General features: G+C 52.0%; 2 protein-coding genes across 3 annotated transcripts; one reads left to right on the top strand and one right to left on the bottom strand.

Moving 5' to 3' along the window:
• The first annotated feature begins 950 nt into the window (after positions 1-950).
• On the top strand, positions 951-5487 carry LOC123775939 (interferon lambda-1-like). Its single transcript, XM_087853511.1, has one exon. It carries the CDS (start codon positions 3470-3472, stop codon positions 4040-4042), a length of 573 nt encoding a protein of 190 aa, XP_087709637.1. The 5' UTR covers positions 951-3469; the 3' UTR covers positions 4043-5487.
• Positions 5488-6517: 1030 nt separating this feature from the next.
• SPATA2 (spermatogenesis associated 2) lies at positions 6518-16860 on the bottom strand. 2 transcript variants are annotated; one of them, XM_087853510.1, is made up of 3 exons: positions 16695-16860; positions 10786-11291; positions 6518-9871 (listed from the first exon to the last, which is right to left on the bottom strand). In XM_087853510.1, exons 2-3 carry the CDS (start codon positions 11119-11121, stop codon positions 8645-8647), a joined length of 1563 nt encoding a protein of 520 aa, XP_087709636.1. In that variant the 5' UTR covers positions 11122-11291; positions 16695-16860; the 3' UTR covers positions 6518-8644. The 2 variants fall into 2 exon arrangements, with proteins under 2 accessions (XP_087709636.1, XP_045627505.1); XM_045771549.2 differs by having other exon boundaries at positions 10786-11230.
• Positions 16861-16872: the final 12 nt, after the last annotated feature.

The following is a 16872-nucleotide window of genomic DNA, read 5'->3' as shown; positions in this document are numbered from 1 at the left end:
AGCGAGAGGCTGGATGAGCGTACGAAACTAGAATGAACGCATCAACACGGTTACATCTCAGAACACTGAGAGGAGGGGAGACCGAGCCATGGCAAGGACAGAGTGCCGAGCACCTATAAAACCACACAAAGCGATATGAAATGACGGTGCTTTAGAATGCAGACAAGTCCAGTGAAAGCGTGAGCAAAGGCTGGAAAGGTCAACACCGGGAGCAGGGGCTCGTCTGGGGCAGGGAAGGGAAGGTAAAGAACTGCACTGGAGCTGCATTACCCCTGCCCTGGCTTCACCTCTATCTCTGACGTCTCATTTACTAACAGCGTCATGGGCAACCAGGAGTTAATCCTACCTGGAAACTTACAAACAGGAGCCTCAGTTCTGCCCTGCTCTGTAGGCGGTAACTGATACCCTCTCCAAGGAGCCGTGGCTCCCGTGGCTCCCTCCTGTCAGTCAAGGTTAGGTCAGGTCGTAGGTGGCAAAATGAAAATCAGTAATGGCTTTCCTAGTGTCCTTGAGAACCAGGATTCTTAGCGTGGGGAAAGGCAGGTGAGGTGAAGTAAAAATCCTGTGGTCCTGAATTATAATTTAAAGTGTTAAGTATGGAGGGGCGCCTGGGTGGCTCGGTCAGTTAAACGTCTGCCTTTGGCTCAGGTCATGATCCTGGAGTCCCGGGATCAGGCCCTGCGTCGCGCTCCCTGCTCAGCAGAGAGCCTGCTTCTCCCTCTGCCCCTCCCCCTGCTTGTGCTCTCTCTCTCTCAAATAAATAAGTAAATAAAATCTTTAAAAAAAAAAAAAGTATAAGTATGAACCTAAATGTATTTTGTTTTTAAAAGAATGTAAGCTCTTTTCATTAAAAAGACAACAATAATGTAAAGAACTAAAATACTTAAAATATACTGAAGTTTTAAAAAAAAATATATATATATAGGCTGAAATCAAGGAGTTAATGATACTTTAAAAAAATTAGTCACTGTTGGGAGATTCTAAGGCATCAACTCATTAAGTAAAAATAGAGGTAAAGAGGGGCACGTGGCTGCCTCAGCTGGCAGAGCATGTGACCCTTGATCTCGGGGTTGTGAGTTCAAGCCCCACATTGGGCCTAGAGCTTACTAAAAAAATAGTAATAAAATAAAGGCAAATAATTAAGCATTTACCTCACTTAAACTACTCCTGGTAGTCAAATAGTAACTAAAGGAAGTTTCTTTTTCTCTTAAAAAAATAATCACAAATTTACAGGAAGTTGCAAAAAATAATACAAAAAGGTCCCATGGACGCTGCACTTAGCAGTAACGTCTTGCACAAACACAGAACAATATCACAACCGGGAAACTGACATTGGTACAAGCCACAGACCTTGTTCCAACTGTACCCAGTTTATGTGTACTCGTGTGAGAGTGTGTGTGTGTTTAGTTCTATACAGTTTTATCACATGTGTAAAGTCACACCAGCACAAGGAAGTTTCCTTTTATAGAAGTATTTCGGTTGCCAAAGGAATACTAGAATTAGAACATCTACATTTTGCAACTTCCAATGAAATGACTGATCTAAGCACCAAACAATAGTCCTAATGGCTGTTACTATCCCAAAGGGAGAGAATTCAACATCATGGGCCTCCCGATGAAGGAATAAACATCTATGAAGTATTCTTATTCCTAAAAAATCCAACCCAAATCTGAGCAAGCCTCAAAGGGCAACTACCACGTGGTGCACCACATTAACAGAACGAAGGACAAAAACCACATGGTTGCCTCAACTGATGCAGAAAAAAAAAAAAAAGTTTAACAAAATTCAACACACTTTCATGATAAAAACGCTCGACAAACTAGGAATAGAAAGAAATTACCTCAACATAATAAAGGCCACATATGAAAATATATGTGCCACAGCGAGCATCAGACTCGATGGTGAAAGACTGGAAGCTTTTCCTCTAAGACCAGGAACAAAGCAAAGATGCCCACTCTTGCCACCTGAATTCAACACAGTACTGGAAGTCTTAGCCGGAGCAATTAGGCAAGAAAAGTAAAAGGCATCCAAATCGGAGAGAAAGAAGTAAAATTTTATCTTTTCTCATATAACATGATCTCATGTAGAAAACACTGAAGATTTCACTCACACACACACACACACACACCCTATTAGAACTAATAAATGAATTCAACCAAGTTGCAGGATACAAAATTAACACACAAAAAAATCAGTTGCCTTCTATCCATACACAAACAATGAGCAATCTGAAAAGGAAATGATGAAAACACGTCCATTCACAATAACATCAAAAAGAATAAAATACTTAGAAATAAACTTAACCAAGGAAGCAAAAGACCTGTATACTGAAAACTATAAAACATTACTGGAAGAAATTAAAGACGACGCAAGTAAGTGCAAAGACATCTCACGTTCATGGGATTGAAGACTTAATGTTGTAACAGTGTCCGCAACGACCCAGAGCAATCTACCGACTCAATGCAATCCCTACCAAAAGCCCAATAGCATTTCTGCAGAAATAGAAAAAAAAGTCTTAACATTTATATTGGAATCTCGAGGGCCCCTGAAGAGTTGAAACGATCTTTAAAAAGACGAACAATGTTCAACTCCTCACACTTCCTGATTTCAAAACATATTACACACAAAACTACAGCAACCAAAATACTATAGGACTGGCATACAGACAGACTTACAGACCAGTGGCACAGAATAGAGCCCAGAAATAAACCCTCACGTATACGGTCAAACGGGCTTCAACAAAGGTGTCAGGAACACACAATCGGGTGTGGACAGTCTTGACAAATGGTGGTGGGGAAACTGGATATCCAAACGCAAAACACTGAAGTGAGACCCTTCCCTTATGCCACACAACAAACTTAAGTCAAAATGGACTAAAGGCCTAAATGTAAGACCTAAGACTATAAAACTCCTAGAAGAAAACGTAGGGAAAAGTTTCGGGACATAGGATTTGGCAAGGATTTCCTAGACATGACGCCGAAAGCACGGGTAACAAAAGCAAAAGGAGACAAACGGGACCACAGCGAACCAAGCGCGCCTCAAAGGGAAGCCCCCTCTGGCTAAGGCAGCCTCACCCACACCTCCCCTCCCCCCACCTGCCTCAGCCTCAGCAAGGGGTTCCCCAAAGCCAGCTAGCCGAAGGCTGCCCCTAAACTGAAAACTGTCCAGGCAGCGGGACTTCTCAGAAACGGCGCTCTCTCTCCGAGTGGATTTCAGTTTCTCTTTCCTTCTCGGCACAGGTCCAGAGAAGGGACTTGTGGGATGCCCCGTCTCCGCGGCTCAGGCAGCCTCACCCAGATCCACGTGCTCACCTGGTTCAGGACCGGCCCCACCTACGTATGCCTGCCCCGTCCAAGCAGAGATTCCAATTTCCATTTGCTTTTTCGCTTTACATACATCAGCCGGGGCTGCCCAGCGAGCCCGGCTAAAAGCAGAGCCATGCAGCGGGGAGAGCAGTGGCGATCTGGCCATGGCTCCAGCGTGGGTCCTGGTGCTGGTGACCATGGTGCTGGGCTTGGTCCGAGCAGGCCCTGTCCCTACTTCCAAACCCACCACGACCAAGAGGGGCTGCCACATGGACAGGTTCCTGTCTCTGTCACCGAGGGAGCTAGAAGCCTTCAAGAAGGCCAAGGATGCCTTAGAAGAGTCGCTCTCGCCGAAGAACTGGAGCTGCAGCTCTCGCCTCTTCCCCAGGGCCTGGGACCTGAGACTACTGCAGGCCTGGGAGCGCCCTGTGGCCTTGGAGGCAGAGCTGGACTTGACGCTGAAAGTCCTGGGCGACATGGCTGACTCGTCCCTGGGGGCCGTCCTGGACCAGCCCCTCCGCATGCTGCGCCACATCCACGCCGAGCTCCAGGCTTGCGCCCCGGCTCAGCCCACATTAGGACCCAGACCCCGTGGCCGCCTCCACCACTGGCTGCACCGGCTCCAGAAGACCCCAAAGGAGTCCCAGGGCTGCCTCGAGGCCTCCATCACCTTCAACCTCTTCCGCCTCCTCACCCGGGACCTGAAATGTGTCGCCAGTGGAGACCTGTGCGTCTGAGAACCTGGACCCGCCCTCAGCCCACCTGGGACTCAGACCTTATGAATGCACCACGCCTCACCCCTGCCTTATTTCCTCTCAATCCCTTATTTATGCAGCCCTGCTCCATACCCATAAGAAATGTTTATTTTTCTACTTTTGTACAACATGCAGCAAATAAACAGGAATAGGAAAAAAAAAAAAAAAAAAAAAGAGCCACTACTCCAGAGACTGAGAGAACAGAGGAACATGTTAAACAACAGTGAGGCTGCAGTCGGCAAGATGCAGGCTCTGGCAAACTCGAAAAGACTAAAAATCCAGCTTAACAAAAACATTTCAAGGGAAAAAAGAGAGAAAGATGGGGTACTCTACAGGGACAGCCTTTAGGATAAAGGTGATTTAAAGATCTAGCCACCAACTGCAGTGTGCAGACCTTATCTGAGCCCTGATACAGTTTTTAAAATATGGATCTTTATGACAACTGGACATCAGAACACTGCCTGCATACCTATCGCTATTAAAGAATTCTAAAAACTTAAATGTGATAATGGTATGGTGTTTTAAAAGTTCTCGTCTTGGGGCGCCTGGCTGCCTCAGTCAGAAGAGCACGGCGACGTGGATCAGGGTTGTGAGTTCAAGCCCTGCATTGGATGTAGAGATTACTTAAATAAATAAAACTTTCAAAAAATAAAGAATAAAAGTGCTTGTCTTTTAGATAGACCTACTGAAATATTCACAAATGAAAAAGCTATCTGGAATTTGCTTCAAAGGAATTTAGGAGGGAAGTGGATGGACAGGTAGAAAGGAAACCAGGTTGACTGCAACTTGGTAACTGTTAAATTACTGAATCTGGGTTCAATGTACATGAAATTGGTAAATAAAAAGGTTACTTCAATGAGAAAATGGGGGGAAATGTAGTTTAAGCAAGGTAAGGGTTCACTGCGCTCTTACATAAAAACTCTGCAGGTAGGCGGGCAGGCTGGGTGTGATGGCGGCTGCCTAAGCATCAGGGACTCGGCCTCTTCCACCTGCTGCCACACCCTCCTCTTCACTTGGCTTCCGCCTCAGCCTCGCACGGCTGCTCCAGTCCAACCAGCACAGCCATCCCAGACAGGAAGGAGGCTCAGTGTGGGAAGAAGGACAAGATCCTTTGAAAGACATGTCTTGGAAGCCGAACCACTTGCCCGTCCCAGCAACCAGACACAGGCACGTAACCATGCCTGGCTACAGCAGAGGCTGGGAAAGGCCGTCTTTATTCCGGGTGGCCATGGGTCTAAAAAATCAGGGCTTCTATTACCAAGGGAGAAAGCGTGAGAGGAGAGCGGGGTTCAATTCAAAGCATCTGCCACAGCCCTTCTCCCTCTGAGACTGGTAATCAGGCGTGGGGGTGCCACAGATGGGTGCTCGGAGCTGGCAGCAGCGCCAACGGACAGCTGGTGGGCCTGATGATGTTAAATATGCTTGTCACTTCCATCCACAGAGGAAGCGATCTGCTCTGAAGTCACCGCTCTGCTGTGGACGCAGGAGTGAGTGTCTGGCTTCTTTGCTCTCCGGGGCCGGGGGTGCATCTCCAGGAAGCCGCCGTGCCCAGCAGCGCCATTTCCTACGCTGTAGCTAAAACCACAGCCCACACTCACTTGGGCCTCGGTCTGGCCCTGGGCCTGGATGATTTGTTCGCCGGTGCATGAAATGGAGAAACCTGCTTCTTGTCTCCCCGACAGCTGAGGTGCCTTGTAGGGGCCAACCCCGCAGTGGTGACCGTCCCGCAGAGACTCTGCTGCTACCGAGGGCCCGGATGTCCCAAACCACAGCTGCTCTGAGACCACCCTCAAGATTTTTGCCATACACCTCGCTTTCAAGTCAATCTTCCTGTTAAAAAACACTTAAGTTGATTTGTGAAGGGCTCTATCACTGCTGTAGATGGGAAGCAGTGTGGCCTGCTCCCGACAGAAGGCAACTGAACACCTAGCTAAGACCCCGCTGAGGCTCCGTGCCCACCGCCTGCTTCCTCTTTGGTCAACACAAACTAGCACTTCTGCATGGACTTCCTCCTTAAGGCATTTAAATGGATCAAAAGAATTAAAGATGTAATTCATTTTTGTCATTATGTCCTCCAGCGTTATTTAGTAAGACCTGCCGATCACCACCCACAGCCATTTCGCCTGGCGTCTTCAGTCCCAGTCCTGAGAGCCATGGTGAGCTCTGCACACCTCAGCTTCCCCATCTGTAAGATGGGGATCGTAACACTACCTAGCTTACCGGAGGGCTGACACTGTCACACGGAATCCTGCACGTAAAGTCCCAGCATGACCCGGCTCACGGTGCGAGCTCTCGCAGGCCGAATGCCGGCTGTTGTCACGTCCCAGTCTTGTGGAGAAAATGTGAGTCCTGTCATTGAAGAATGCGGTTTGGGCAAAACCACCGAACAAAAAATTCCAAGCAACCCAAACTTCAAAAGCAGCAAGGAGGGAGGGAGATAAAACCCCAAACACTTGGTTTAATAATGGAAGACACTTTATTACTTTTTAAATCATCTCTCAACATTTCAACTCTTGGTAGAAATCAAATGCAAAACATGTGCCTTTTTAAATTAGCATATATTTATCCAGCTCAATCACGGCAACCTCATACAGTAAGGTACACACCAAGGACGGGGTCAGAGCGTCTTCTGTTCCAGTCTGTGAACAGTATTTCCGTGATGGCACGTGTGCCAGAGCTTCTCTCCCAGGACGGGGTGGGCACTCCTGCTCTGCCCACCGCATAAGTGACCTGGCATCACGGTTGATGACGTTCGTGTAGTGCTGGAGCGAACTGGGAATGGAAAACGAGCAAACTAGCGCCCCCAGGAGTAAAAGGGGCATTGACACTTGCGGAACGTGGAAAGGAAGAACACCAGAGAGGACGACCGCAGAGTGGGCTGCTCTTAGTAATAAAGGTGGGTGAAATCCAGCTGTATACACACACTGAGTATCTACATGTGCTCTACCAGATAAAAAGAGCCACAGAAGATTTGGAAAACCTTAAAATCACTCCACTGAGTTGGAAGAACATCAGCAAATTCACAGTGGCCTCAGGATTCAGCCAGATTTAAATTTGTTCAAGAGCTGAATACCTCCTTCTACTACCAGAAAACCCACTGCATGTAAATTCCTATAATATTCTGTACAGCACAAACACTTATGGCTAAAATATAATAGTTCACAAGGAAGCGGTTTTAGTTTCCAATTCTTGCCCCGCTCCTGCTCTGCACCCCAAAAGGAAAACCCAGGGGTCAGTCATTCGGAGTTTAGGGGCCTTCGGGTTTGGAAGCACTGAGGCTCAGCTGAGTATCTCAGGAGACGTCCGTTGGCTGGGCACACGCTGACTCGGGCCCACTTTTAGTGCAAAAAAGATCACGGATGTTGCAGAGGAGTCCTGGAAACAGGCGCAAAGGGCTGAGATGGAGGGGTGGGGGGAATCCCATAGGATTTTCCTTCTGAAACAAGACTCAAGACGTTTGGAGTGCGAGGTTCACACGCAGCGGGTGGCAAAGACCAGCCTGTCGATCTGCAGAGCGAGGCTCCTGAAGGTCACGAGGTTCCCGCGGTGCGCAGGCGCAGACCCCGGCCTGCACTAGCCCCTAAGTGTACGCTGGAGGTAGGTATATAGAGATTTATTACAGGGAAGACAGTGGCGCTCCACCGACTCCGGGACATCGTCCGTTCCTCCTCTGCCCCCACACTCTCCGCTCTACCCACGGGCTGTGGTGTGTGTAGGATACAACACGGGAGGGCATGAGACCCGCCCTTGGAAGACTAGAGAACCCAGGCCGTTTGTATAAATAGCTACATAATTCATGTTTTAACCACTTGGAAACACACGGCAAGTTGAATATTTATTTAAAAATAAATCTCAAAAATATCTATTTACAGTACAGTAAGAAGGGCATGTGCAAACAAAAGAAAGGGGGAACAGTCCATCCTGCCACGGAAGGCCCACACTTGGATGCGCCGGAGCAAAGTGCACGAACACCACGGGCCGAACCGAGCTGTGGTGGCAACAGGATGCCATTCAGTGACGACTGGACTCCGTCCACGCTTGAGGCTTAGACAGCTGGAAGTCAGCGGGGTGGGGGAGTCCCGGCGGGGATCCTTGCGTTTGGGAACAGGGCGGCCAAAGGATGAGCCACGGGAAGAGGCCCGGTGTGGCAGGAGGGCTCATTTCACAAGCCAACAGGCCTCTAGCTCGGCGCTCCAGGTGGGCATTTGGAGGTGACCTGGAGGGCCCTTCCCAGTCCAAGTTGGCTTTGCAGCGGGAGGGGTGGGTGTGACAAGGGTCTCGGAGATTGAAATCCTCTTCAAAAACAAAACGAACAATGGAACAGGGAGTGTGGAGAGATTAGCAAAAATGAATCGGAACGGAAGTGCCACCCTCTCCCTTGTCAGGCGACAAAGCAGCCATCGGTTGAAATATCTGGGCCACCAAGTGAACTCCCACATAGTGCAGACAAGCCCATATCCCCTGACACCTACGTGGTCAAATGCAGGCTCTGCTTCTGAGATCGACAGGTTAACATTTCTTCCCCGCAGGGAGAGCCGGAAAGTCAGTGGTGTAGCCCTTGGAGCAGGGGGTGCGAGGTCCAATCTATCTATACACGAGATGGGAGAGCTGGGTGGACTTGTAGTTCAGCTGGTTGTTGGGCATGAACTTGTGCAGCTCATTCTTTTTGCAGCAGGGGTCGTAATGGTAGGCGCTGAGACAGCCGTCGCAGGAGACTTTTGAACACTGAGTGCAGGTGTTGGTGGCACCCGGGCGGTTACAGAAGCCACAGCGGGAGGTGGCTGTGGTGGAGGGCTTGGATTTCGGGTGGAGGTGCGGCAGCCGCTCCAGGCCCTGCGTCTGGCCCGCGTACTTCTCCCGCAGAGACGACCCGTGGGCCAGGCTGTCGTGGGCAGAGGCCTTGCCAGGGAAGGCGCCCGGCTTGGTGGCTGGGGGACAGGCGAGCAGGCTGTCGCAGCGCTGGCAGAGGGAGGAGCTGCAGGACAGCCCGCAGTTTTGGCACTTGGACAGGGAGGACTCTTTGGCGGGGGGTGAGCGCTTGTGGTAGAGGGGGTGGGCATCATTTCGGACCAGCCACACGTCCGGCCGCAGGGCGTCCTGCCTCCGGTATGCGGCCCTAGGCTCCGAGTCTGTGTACAGATCCACGTCGTCCTGAGCAGAGAAGTATGTGCCGCGCAGCAGGCCGAGGCCGTTGTTGGGGGAAGGGGATGGCAGGTCATCCGGGCTTCCGTGGGGGGAGCTGGACATGGTCAGGAGCGACGCAGACGGGCGGATGATCTCATCCTTGAGGTCGTCCCCCAGGTCTGGTGCCACGGGCTCCTTCCGCAGGCTCAACGAGGCCTTCAGGGGTGGCTTCCGGCTCTCCCAGTAGCTGTCGTAGGCGTCTACCGACCTCGAGGGCTTGGTCACCCGAGGCTTGTAGTAGTCCTTGGCCGCCCGCTCGCTGGCTGACTTCTGGAGCGCCACGCGGGCCATGGAGGCCGTCAGGTGCTCCCGGCCCTCAGCGCGCCGCCGCAGGGCCTCCGAGCAGCCACGCACATCCTCCGCGCTGCTCTTGCGCTCGTTCACCACGTCCAGCTCGGAGTAGCCCTTGTCCTTGACTTGGGAGTGGATTTCCAGCATCTGCTCACACTCCACCTTGGCCAGAAACAGCTCGAAGGAGACCATCTTCACCTGGAGGGTCTCCACGAGCTCCTTGAGTTTGTACGCGGTCCCTAACTCCGGCACGTAGCCCATGTAATGCAGGATGGCTCGGACGTCCTCTTCCAGTAACGACGACTTGACATAATAAACGAAGGGGCCCGTGTAGGTCTAGGAGAAGGAAGGGGACAGAAAAAGAGAGGCGCGATTTGCTCTCTGAGACACACGCGGAGCCGGCTTCAGAGCGCCGCACCCCCAAGGCGGAGGCAGGGTGTCGGCAGCCCGTCACTGCGTCACTGCGGCAGGCCGGGGCCAGCGCGGCACACGGCGGGAGGGAAGGCGCCGGCACTCCCGCCTCGAGCAGAGGGCACACAGCCACTTCCCATATGGGGCTCAGTGGCTCTGCTCCATATGAAGAGGAAACAGGGCAAACGTGGATGAAGAGAAGGGATCGGAGCAGAGGCAGCGCGCCCCGTGAGCAAGGAGAATATTCCTTTCTGGCATCTCTGCGAAGTTCTGAAGAATAACAGTCTGGCTTTGTGGAAACTCTCCCGAGCCATCACTGCCTCCGAATGATTCAGAGCTCTCTTTCTCTTAAATCCATCCTCCACCCTCCTGTCTGTTACTACTTAGTCCAAACCAGCTCTCAGAGTACCCCAACATCGGTGGCAGCCTCCTAACTATTCTCGCTGCCCCGCTAGTCTATTTCCCATACAACAGTCAGAAAGAAGCTTTGCGAATGGAAACCTGATCCCGGCCTGCCTTGCTTCCCAGCCTACTTAGGGTACATTCAAGGCCTTTGCCCTGGGCTTCAAGGCCCTGCACCGCCAGGCTGCTGCCTGCCTTTCCAACCTCACAGCTTCAGGTGGGAGCTGCCAGGGGCAGGGACCCAGTAAAGAGATGACACTGGTCAGACAGCAAGGTAGGGAGCCACGGGGGGGACTTCTAGTTGTTACATCGAAGGCAATGGGGAAGACGGGAGGGTCTGCGGGCAGAGGAGGCATGTAATCGGCACAAGCCCTCTCAGGTCAGACTGGGAGGGGAGGAAGGGAGACCAGTGCGGAATGCCCTTCCCTAGACCTTACCTTGATGCTTCTGAATTCCTTCTTCCACGGGTAGAGGAAGAGGTTGATGCCCACCGTTTCCAGCACGCTGAAGGCGCAGTGCAAAGCCCGCAGGCTGGAGGAGCTTAGCGAGCGCAGGGAGCTCTCCACCACCTCATAGAACTGGATCAGCCGGAATCGATAAAAGGGATCCACCTTGTGGAGGCTGAGCAGGGTCGAGGCTGCCACCCGAAGGTACTCGTCATTGCCAGGCCGCTGCTTGCTGGGGCTGCTGTCCACTCTGCCCTCATGGAACTGCACGTACTTCCGAAATAAGTCATCCTTGTATTTTGTATCCATTGAACTGGGCTTCCCCATCGGATCCAGGGACCTGGGGGCTACCTTATCTCCTCCATGGTTTCTGGGTTCGAGGCAGGGACATTGCTAAAAGCACTGACATGTTGCCCACCTGCACTGGGGGCGTGTTCTGGAAGGGGAAGAACAAGAAGCACGTCATTGCTCGAAATGGTCCACATCCCAGCGCGTGGCTGCTGAGACAAAAGACAGAACTGGCCTGAGCTACGCCGGGCGTCACCAGCCCTTGGCCCCTTTCTGCTCATTCATTCAGCACAGTTACTGAACACGGACTATGTGCAAAGTTGTCGTGGAAACAAGACAAACAGGTCCCTGACTTTGCTGAACCCATCAAGGAAGAATATGATTAGGAGCACCTAACCTGGCTTTGTGGGGAGCAGGAGGAGTTTCAAATAAAAGTAGCCCCCCGCCCCCCGGCACTGGTGGTTAGACCTGAGGAATGAGGAGTTTGCCAAGCAAAGAGGTGGGCGGGGAATGTAACAGCAGAGGTGTCGCCAGGGAGGAAGGCCCCTACCCGCGCTTACTACGCGCCAGGCACTTCGGCATGCTAACGCATTTCGTCTTCTTAAACAACCCTAGGAGATAGGATCCCCATCTTTCAGATGTAAAAACTAAGATACAGAAATGTTAAGAAAGTGCCCAAAGCTACAGAACCACGAAGAGGCAGAGCGGAGAGCCCAGGCAGCCTGGCTCCAAAGTCTACGCCCTTCACCACCACACCCTGCTTTCCTGAGGCAGGAAGGAGCCTGGCCTACGAACAGAAAGGCCAGTGTGGCTGAGGCAGCGAGGGGAAGGGAAGGCAGGGAGCAGACACGAAGCTGCAAGCACCATCAGGACAGCACCCCGTGCCCCAACGGCACAGTGTATTCAGAGAGGCATGCGAAGCCCCTGAAGAGTTCAAAGCAAGGGGGAGAGGCACGTGACCGTACCACACTGGCTGCCGACCCCGGAGAATGTTCTACGGGCCTTTGACAGCCTGCGTTCCCCTCCACCTTAACAGAGGTTTACAGTCCCACCGGGAGAGGACAGAACATTCGGGGGTACACCAAATTTGTACACTCCTGCTGTCCGCCTGGCCACAGAACAAGCAATGGCGTTGGTGCCACAGAGCCGGGAGCCCATCTGGATTCATCGAGGGTGCTGCCAGGGCCGGGGAGGCGGCGCAGCAAGGCGTTACGAACAGATCCCAAAGCCAGATTGCCTGGGCGTGAATCTCGGGTCCGCTTCTCTGGGCTCTTGGGTAAATTACTCAGCCTCTGTGGACCCGTCTTCTCATCTAAAAACGGGGGTTGGTAATAGCAGCTACAGTCCAGAATTGGTGGAAGGATCATGTGCCGTAGCATATAAAGCTCTGCACAGAGGACGGGCTTGAAATAAGCCCTTGGCACATACGGGCGGCTATCCCTGCTCTGAGGCTGCTACACCCCTGCCACGACGCCAGGCATCCTCAAGAAGCGAAGATCAGAGCGGGCAGATACGTCCGCCCGGGGGCCACGCGCGTCCTCGCCCTCGCGCACTCTGACCACGAGCTCCAGGGGCGCAGGGATGCGGACTCAAGTCCTCATTGAGGTAACCCAAGCGCAGAGCCAGAGGCGGCGTATGTGCTTCGTAAGCACCTCAGCGAAGGAGGCTCTCGCCGGCTGCGGAGACGGCCCGGGACTGAGAAGGAAGCTGCAGGGACGGGACAGCCTGTGCAGGCAGATCTGACTTCAGCTCAGAAGTGCCAACGGCCTACGAACCCGGTGGCAATCATGAGGTCAATAAAATCAGCCGTGTCCCAAGCCACTCGCCTGGCTTCTCCTTTGGGAAGACTTCTGAGGATCTGAACTATGAGGTGAGGGGTGAGATGTGTGGAAGAAGTGCGGACAGAGAGGCCACCTTCTCCCATCCACTGCCCTGCCAAGGGAGCCCAACGCTTCGGGAACGAACACACTAGAAGAGCACAGGAGGCAAACCTAAGTCCATCAGAATAAAATTCTACCTCCTGACCAAGGTCAAAGGCTTCACATGGTCTACTCCTGCTCCCCTCTCATAGCCATCTTCCCTTTCCCTCTAAGTTCGAACCACAGGGACCTTTCTGTCTGTTCCTCAAATACACCAAGCTCATTTCTGTCTCAGGACCTTTGCCCATGTTGTTCCTTTTGCGTGTTCTTCCTCTGATCCTTCCCATAGCTGGCTCACTCTCATTATTCAGGCCTTAGCTCAAATGTCACCCCTCGGAGGCCTCGCTAGCAACCCCAGCAGAGTAACTCCCTCCTTCCCAGTCCCTCATTATTCCATTATCCTGGGATAATCACCATCTGAAATTATCAACTTTCTTTATTCATTTACTAACTTCTCTTTGTACTCCCCATTACCCAGTAAGCTCCACAAAGGCAAGGACCACATCTGTTTTGTTCACCATGGTGCCTGACACACAGCCTGGCACACGGTAGGTGTTCGATAAAACAGGCGGAATGAATGATGCGTTCATGATGCCACTCCTTCGGTTTCTCACTGAGCTCTCCAAGAATCCTGAGAGATCAGCTGGAGAGAGAAGGAACACAGGCTCCATGACATGACAGGCTGTAAGTAGCCAGGGTTAGTGAAGCCAAGATTCCAAGCCTGACCTTCTGTGGCACCTGTGTTCCTCCCCATACCCCATGATTCCTGAGTTCAACAAGCATTTATGCAGCACCTATCTCGTGCCAGGCCCTAGGATGGGTGCAGTGGGGGGATATGGGGTGGGCGTTAAGGGACAGCAGTTGGGAAGCCACAGCCCTGCCCTCAATTCTAGTTGAAAGAGCTTATTATCAAAGTATGTACTGCAACCCGAGAGAAGACATCACTGTCCTTGCTAATAAAAACCCGTATGTATTTACCATTTTTTATTCATCTAAGAGAAACTTCCATCCTGCCTCTGGTGCCAGGGACTATTTTTTGGTACATCTGAGAAGAATTTAAACAGAGGGATATCAAGCCTCCTAAATACTGCCTTGATTTTTCTCCAAGGAAGTCAGCTTTGGGCCTATAAAAGCTGATTTTTTTTTTTTTTTTTTAAACAAAGTCAGCCACCCTCAAGCTCCGTGTCTGCTGCTCTGTAATCACACCACAGTCCACACCCGTTTGTTGCTGGCACACAACAAACAAGGAAAAGGGATCCAAGCAGCCCAACTGGTGTTCCAAATCCTAAAGTCAAGGATAGGAAACGAATCTATGGTGAATCTTGAGCCAACATAGACAGGTGAGGAAAAGGGTAAAAGGAAATGAATGCTAAGAAATAATTAAGGAAAGAGAGAAGGGAACGAGTAATCACTGAGGTCCTACTACACACTAAGCACAGGGCCTTCTGCTTTAAATGCATCACCCCATTTAATCTTCATGACAACACCAGAAGGAAACCAAGGGTCAGCCATGAAACCACCTGCCCAGTGGAACTTCCAAGGGTCAGAGCTGGAATCTGAACTTGGGTTGGTAGGCCCTGAGGCCTGGGGATTTTTTTCTCCATTTATCTCACTCATTTATTGCTACAATCTCCCATTCACCAAGGGATTCGTACATGAGGGCTCTCTGCTAAGGGCGTGATGAAAATCAATGAAACCCACAGGACAGCCCCAAGGTTAAAGAGGAAACTGAGGTTCCTCACGGCCAAATCACTTGTCCCGAGTTACAGGGCAGGAAGAAGTGGATCTGAGGTCCGAATCTAGGTCCAAGGCAAAACCCTGACTCAAGCTCTGAGCTGTTCTGCTTCTAGGCAAAGCTGTCCTGAGGCGTCTGCTGGACAGTTCTACTTGAAAGGGCTTGGCTAAGTTAGAGCACCCTATGGCAGGGCGAGCAGAGTTGAGTTCTAAAAATTCCTATAGTAGCAAAATTCACATCTTCCCACACAGAACAGGGCTGGAAGAGCCACAGATCTCTTTATGATGTAAGCTCAAGGGCCAAGGGAAGAGGCTGGCCAGAGACCGGCCAGTGGTGAGGCAGCTGACATCATCCCTCCTGAATACATTTTCTGAGAATACAGGCTGCATTGTAGCTGGTCATAGCTGGTGTCTTTTCTGAGCATAGAGCCAGCAATTTATTCCCAGCACTCTGCAAGAACAACAAAAAACACGCTCTCTGCAAAAACAGCGTGGTTAAAGGAGACTAGACAGCGCAATGACAGAAGCCGTTAATTTCTCCAAGCAACCCAAGGATTGGAACACCATGACGTGCCAGTCTGGTGGGGGGAAAATGGCACTGTGAACATCCCTAACAGCGTCAGGCGGGTGCCCAGAGCCAACAGGCCCGGTCAGCACAGCCCGCACCCACAATCTGGACTCCCTTTGAAAAACAAATCAATGAAGAGGGAAATATTACATATATAGTCAGGCAGGTGGTGGCTTTTTAAGGATTATTATCTTTCTAAAGATTATTTTTTAGGCATCTCAAAGGAAAGCTGTACCTGTTTAAAACCCCACTGAAGGGAACTGAAATGATTTGGGGGTAGCAAAGCATGAGCTTGGCTTTACCTCAGCTGGCCCATTCAAGCAGAAACCCTCCCCAAGCAGCATTTGAAGGCGCCCCCTCCCTGCACAGGCAGAAGCTATTTTGGTCCCAGCACTGCCCCAGTCCACAGGTTTACAGATCTCTGGTCTAGCTTCAGCCAGCTCAGAGTTCCCTCAGCCTCCAAACAGCAGCAAGAGGAGAGCAAGCAGTTCAACCCCCTCCACCTCCTAACCCCCCACTCCTTTGCACTCATTCCAAATCCGAGGTTCCGAAGACACATCCAAGGCACCTTGCACTGGCTGTGACACACCAGAGGGTCCCCAGACCCCAATCAGATTCCAGAGAAATTCAGAGACAAGACTTGCAAACCTTTGAATATAACCTCGGTGGTGCTGAAAACGGGCTTCCTTACTGGCGGCTGCCTCTCAGAGGGGCTCTGAAGGAAGCAGTTTCTCCTCCCCGCTGGGACAGAAGCTGGCGGCTGCTATTCCCAATCTGGTCATTCCTACAGCCTCTGAGGGCCGTATCAGTTGTGAAAAACACCCCAGTCCCAAACTCTGGCCCTTTACGGGTTTGTGAATGAATTAACAGCAGCTATCATTTATTGGACGCCTGCTGTATGCCAGAGACCGTGCTTCACAAGCATCATCTCATTTCATCCCCACCACGGCCCTAGCAGGCACGTTCACTCCCATTTAACTAATTAGGAAATGAGGCTCAGAAGATGAAATGACTTGTCCAAGGTCACACAGTGAGTACAAACCCAGCTCTGCTGCCAGAGACTGGGCTGGGGACCACTGCGCGGTAACTGCCTCACGGTGGAGTCGGGGTGGCCTCCTGCTTGGTTAGTCGCCGAAGAGGGGGTGTTCCTCCTGAGCTGCCCTGAGCCACCCATGGCCGGTCCCAGGAGTTTGCGAGGTAGCCCTCGGGGGAGTGGGGATTCTGAGAACAAGGTGGGCTCTCGGGAGGCCGAAAAGGCGGGGCCGCCCGTCGCCCCCGCCGGCTGCGAGGGGACCCCACTCCCGCGCCGGCCAAGCCCCGCCGAGTCGGGCGCCCCCTCTGCCCTGGGAAGCGCCGGAGGCCGTTTCCGCCCGCGGCCGCCCCGCACTCACCCCGGCACTGCCGCCGAGGACGCCCCGGCCGAGGGAATCCAGAAGGAGCCGCGGCCGCCGCCGGAGCCGGGCCCGGCTGGGCTCTCGTCGCTCCGGCCGGCTGCAGGGGACCGAGGCCAGTACCCCGGGACAAGCTGCGACCCGGAAACACTCGGCCAGGAAGTGACGTCCTTCGGAG

This window comes from Ursus americanus, chromosome 22 (genome assembly GCF_024610735.1).
Source record: "Ursus americanus isolate L20-20 chromosome 22, mUrsAme1.1.p, whole genome shotgun sequence".
Lineage (NCBI taxonomy): Eukaryota > Metazoa > Chordata > Mammalia > Carnivora > Ursidae > Ursus > Ursus americanus.
This window is presented reverse-complemented; position numbering and strand designations above follow the sequence as displayed.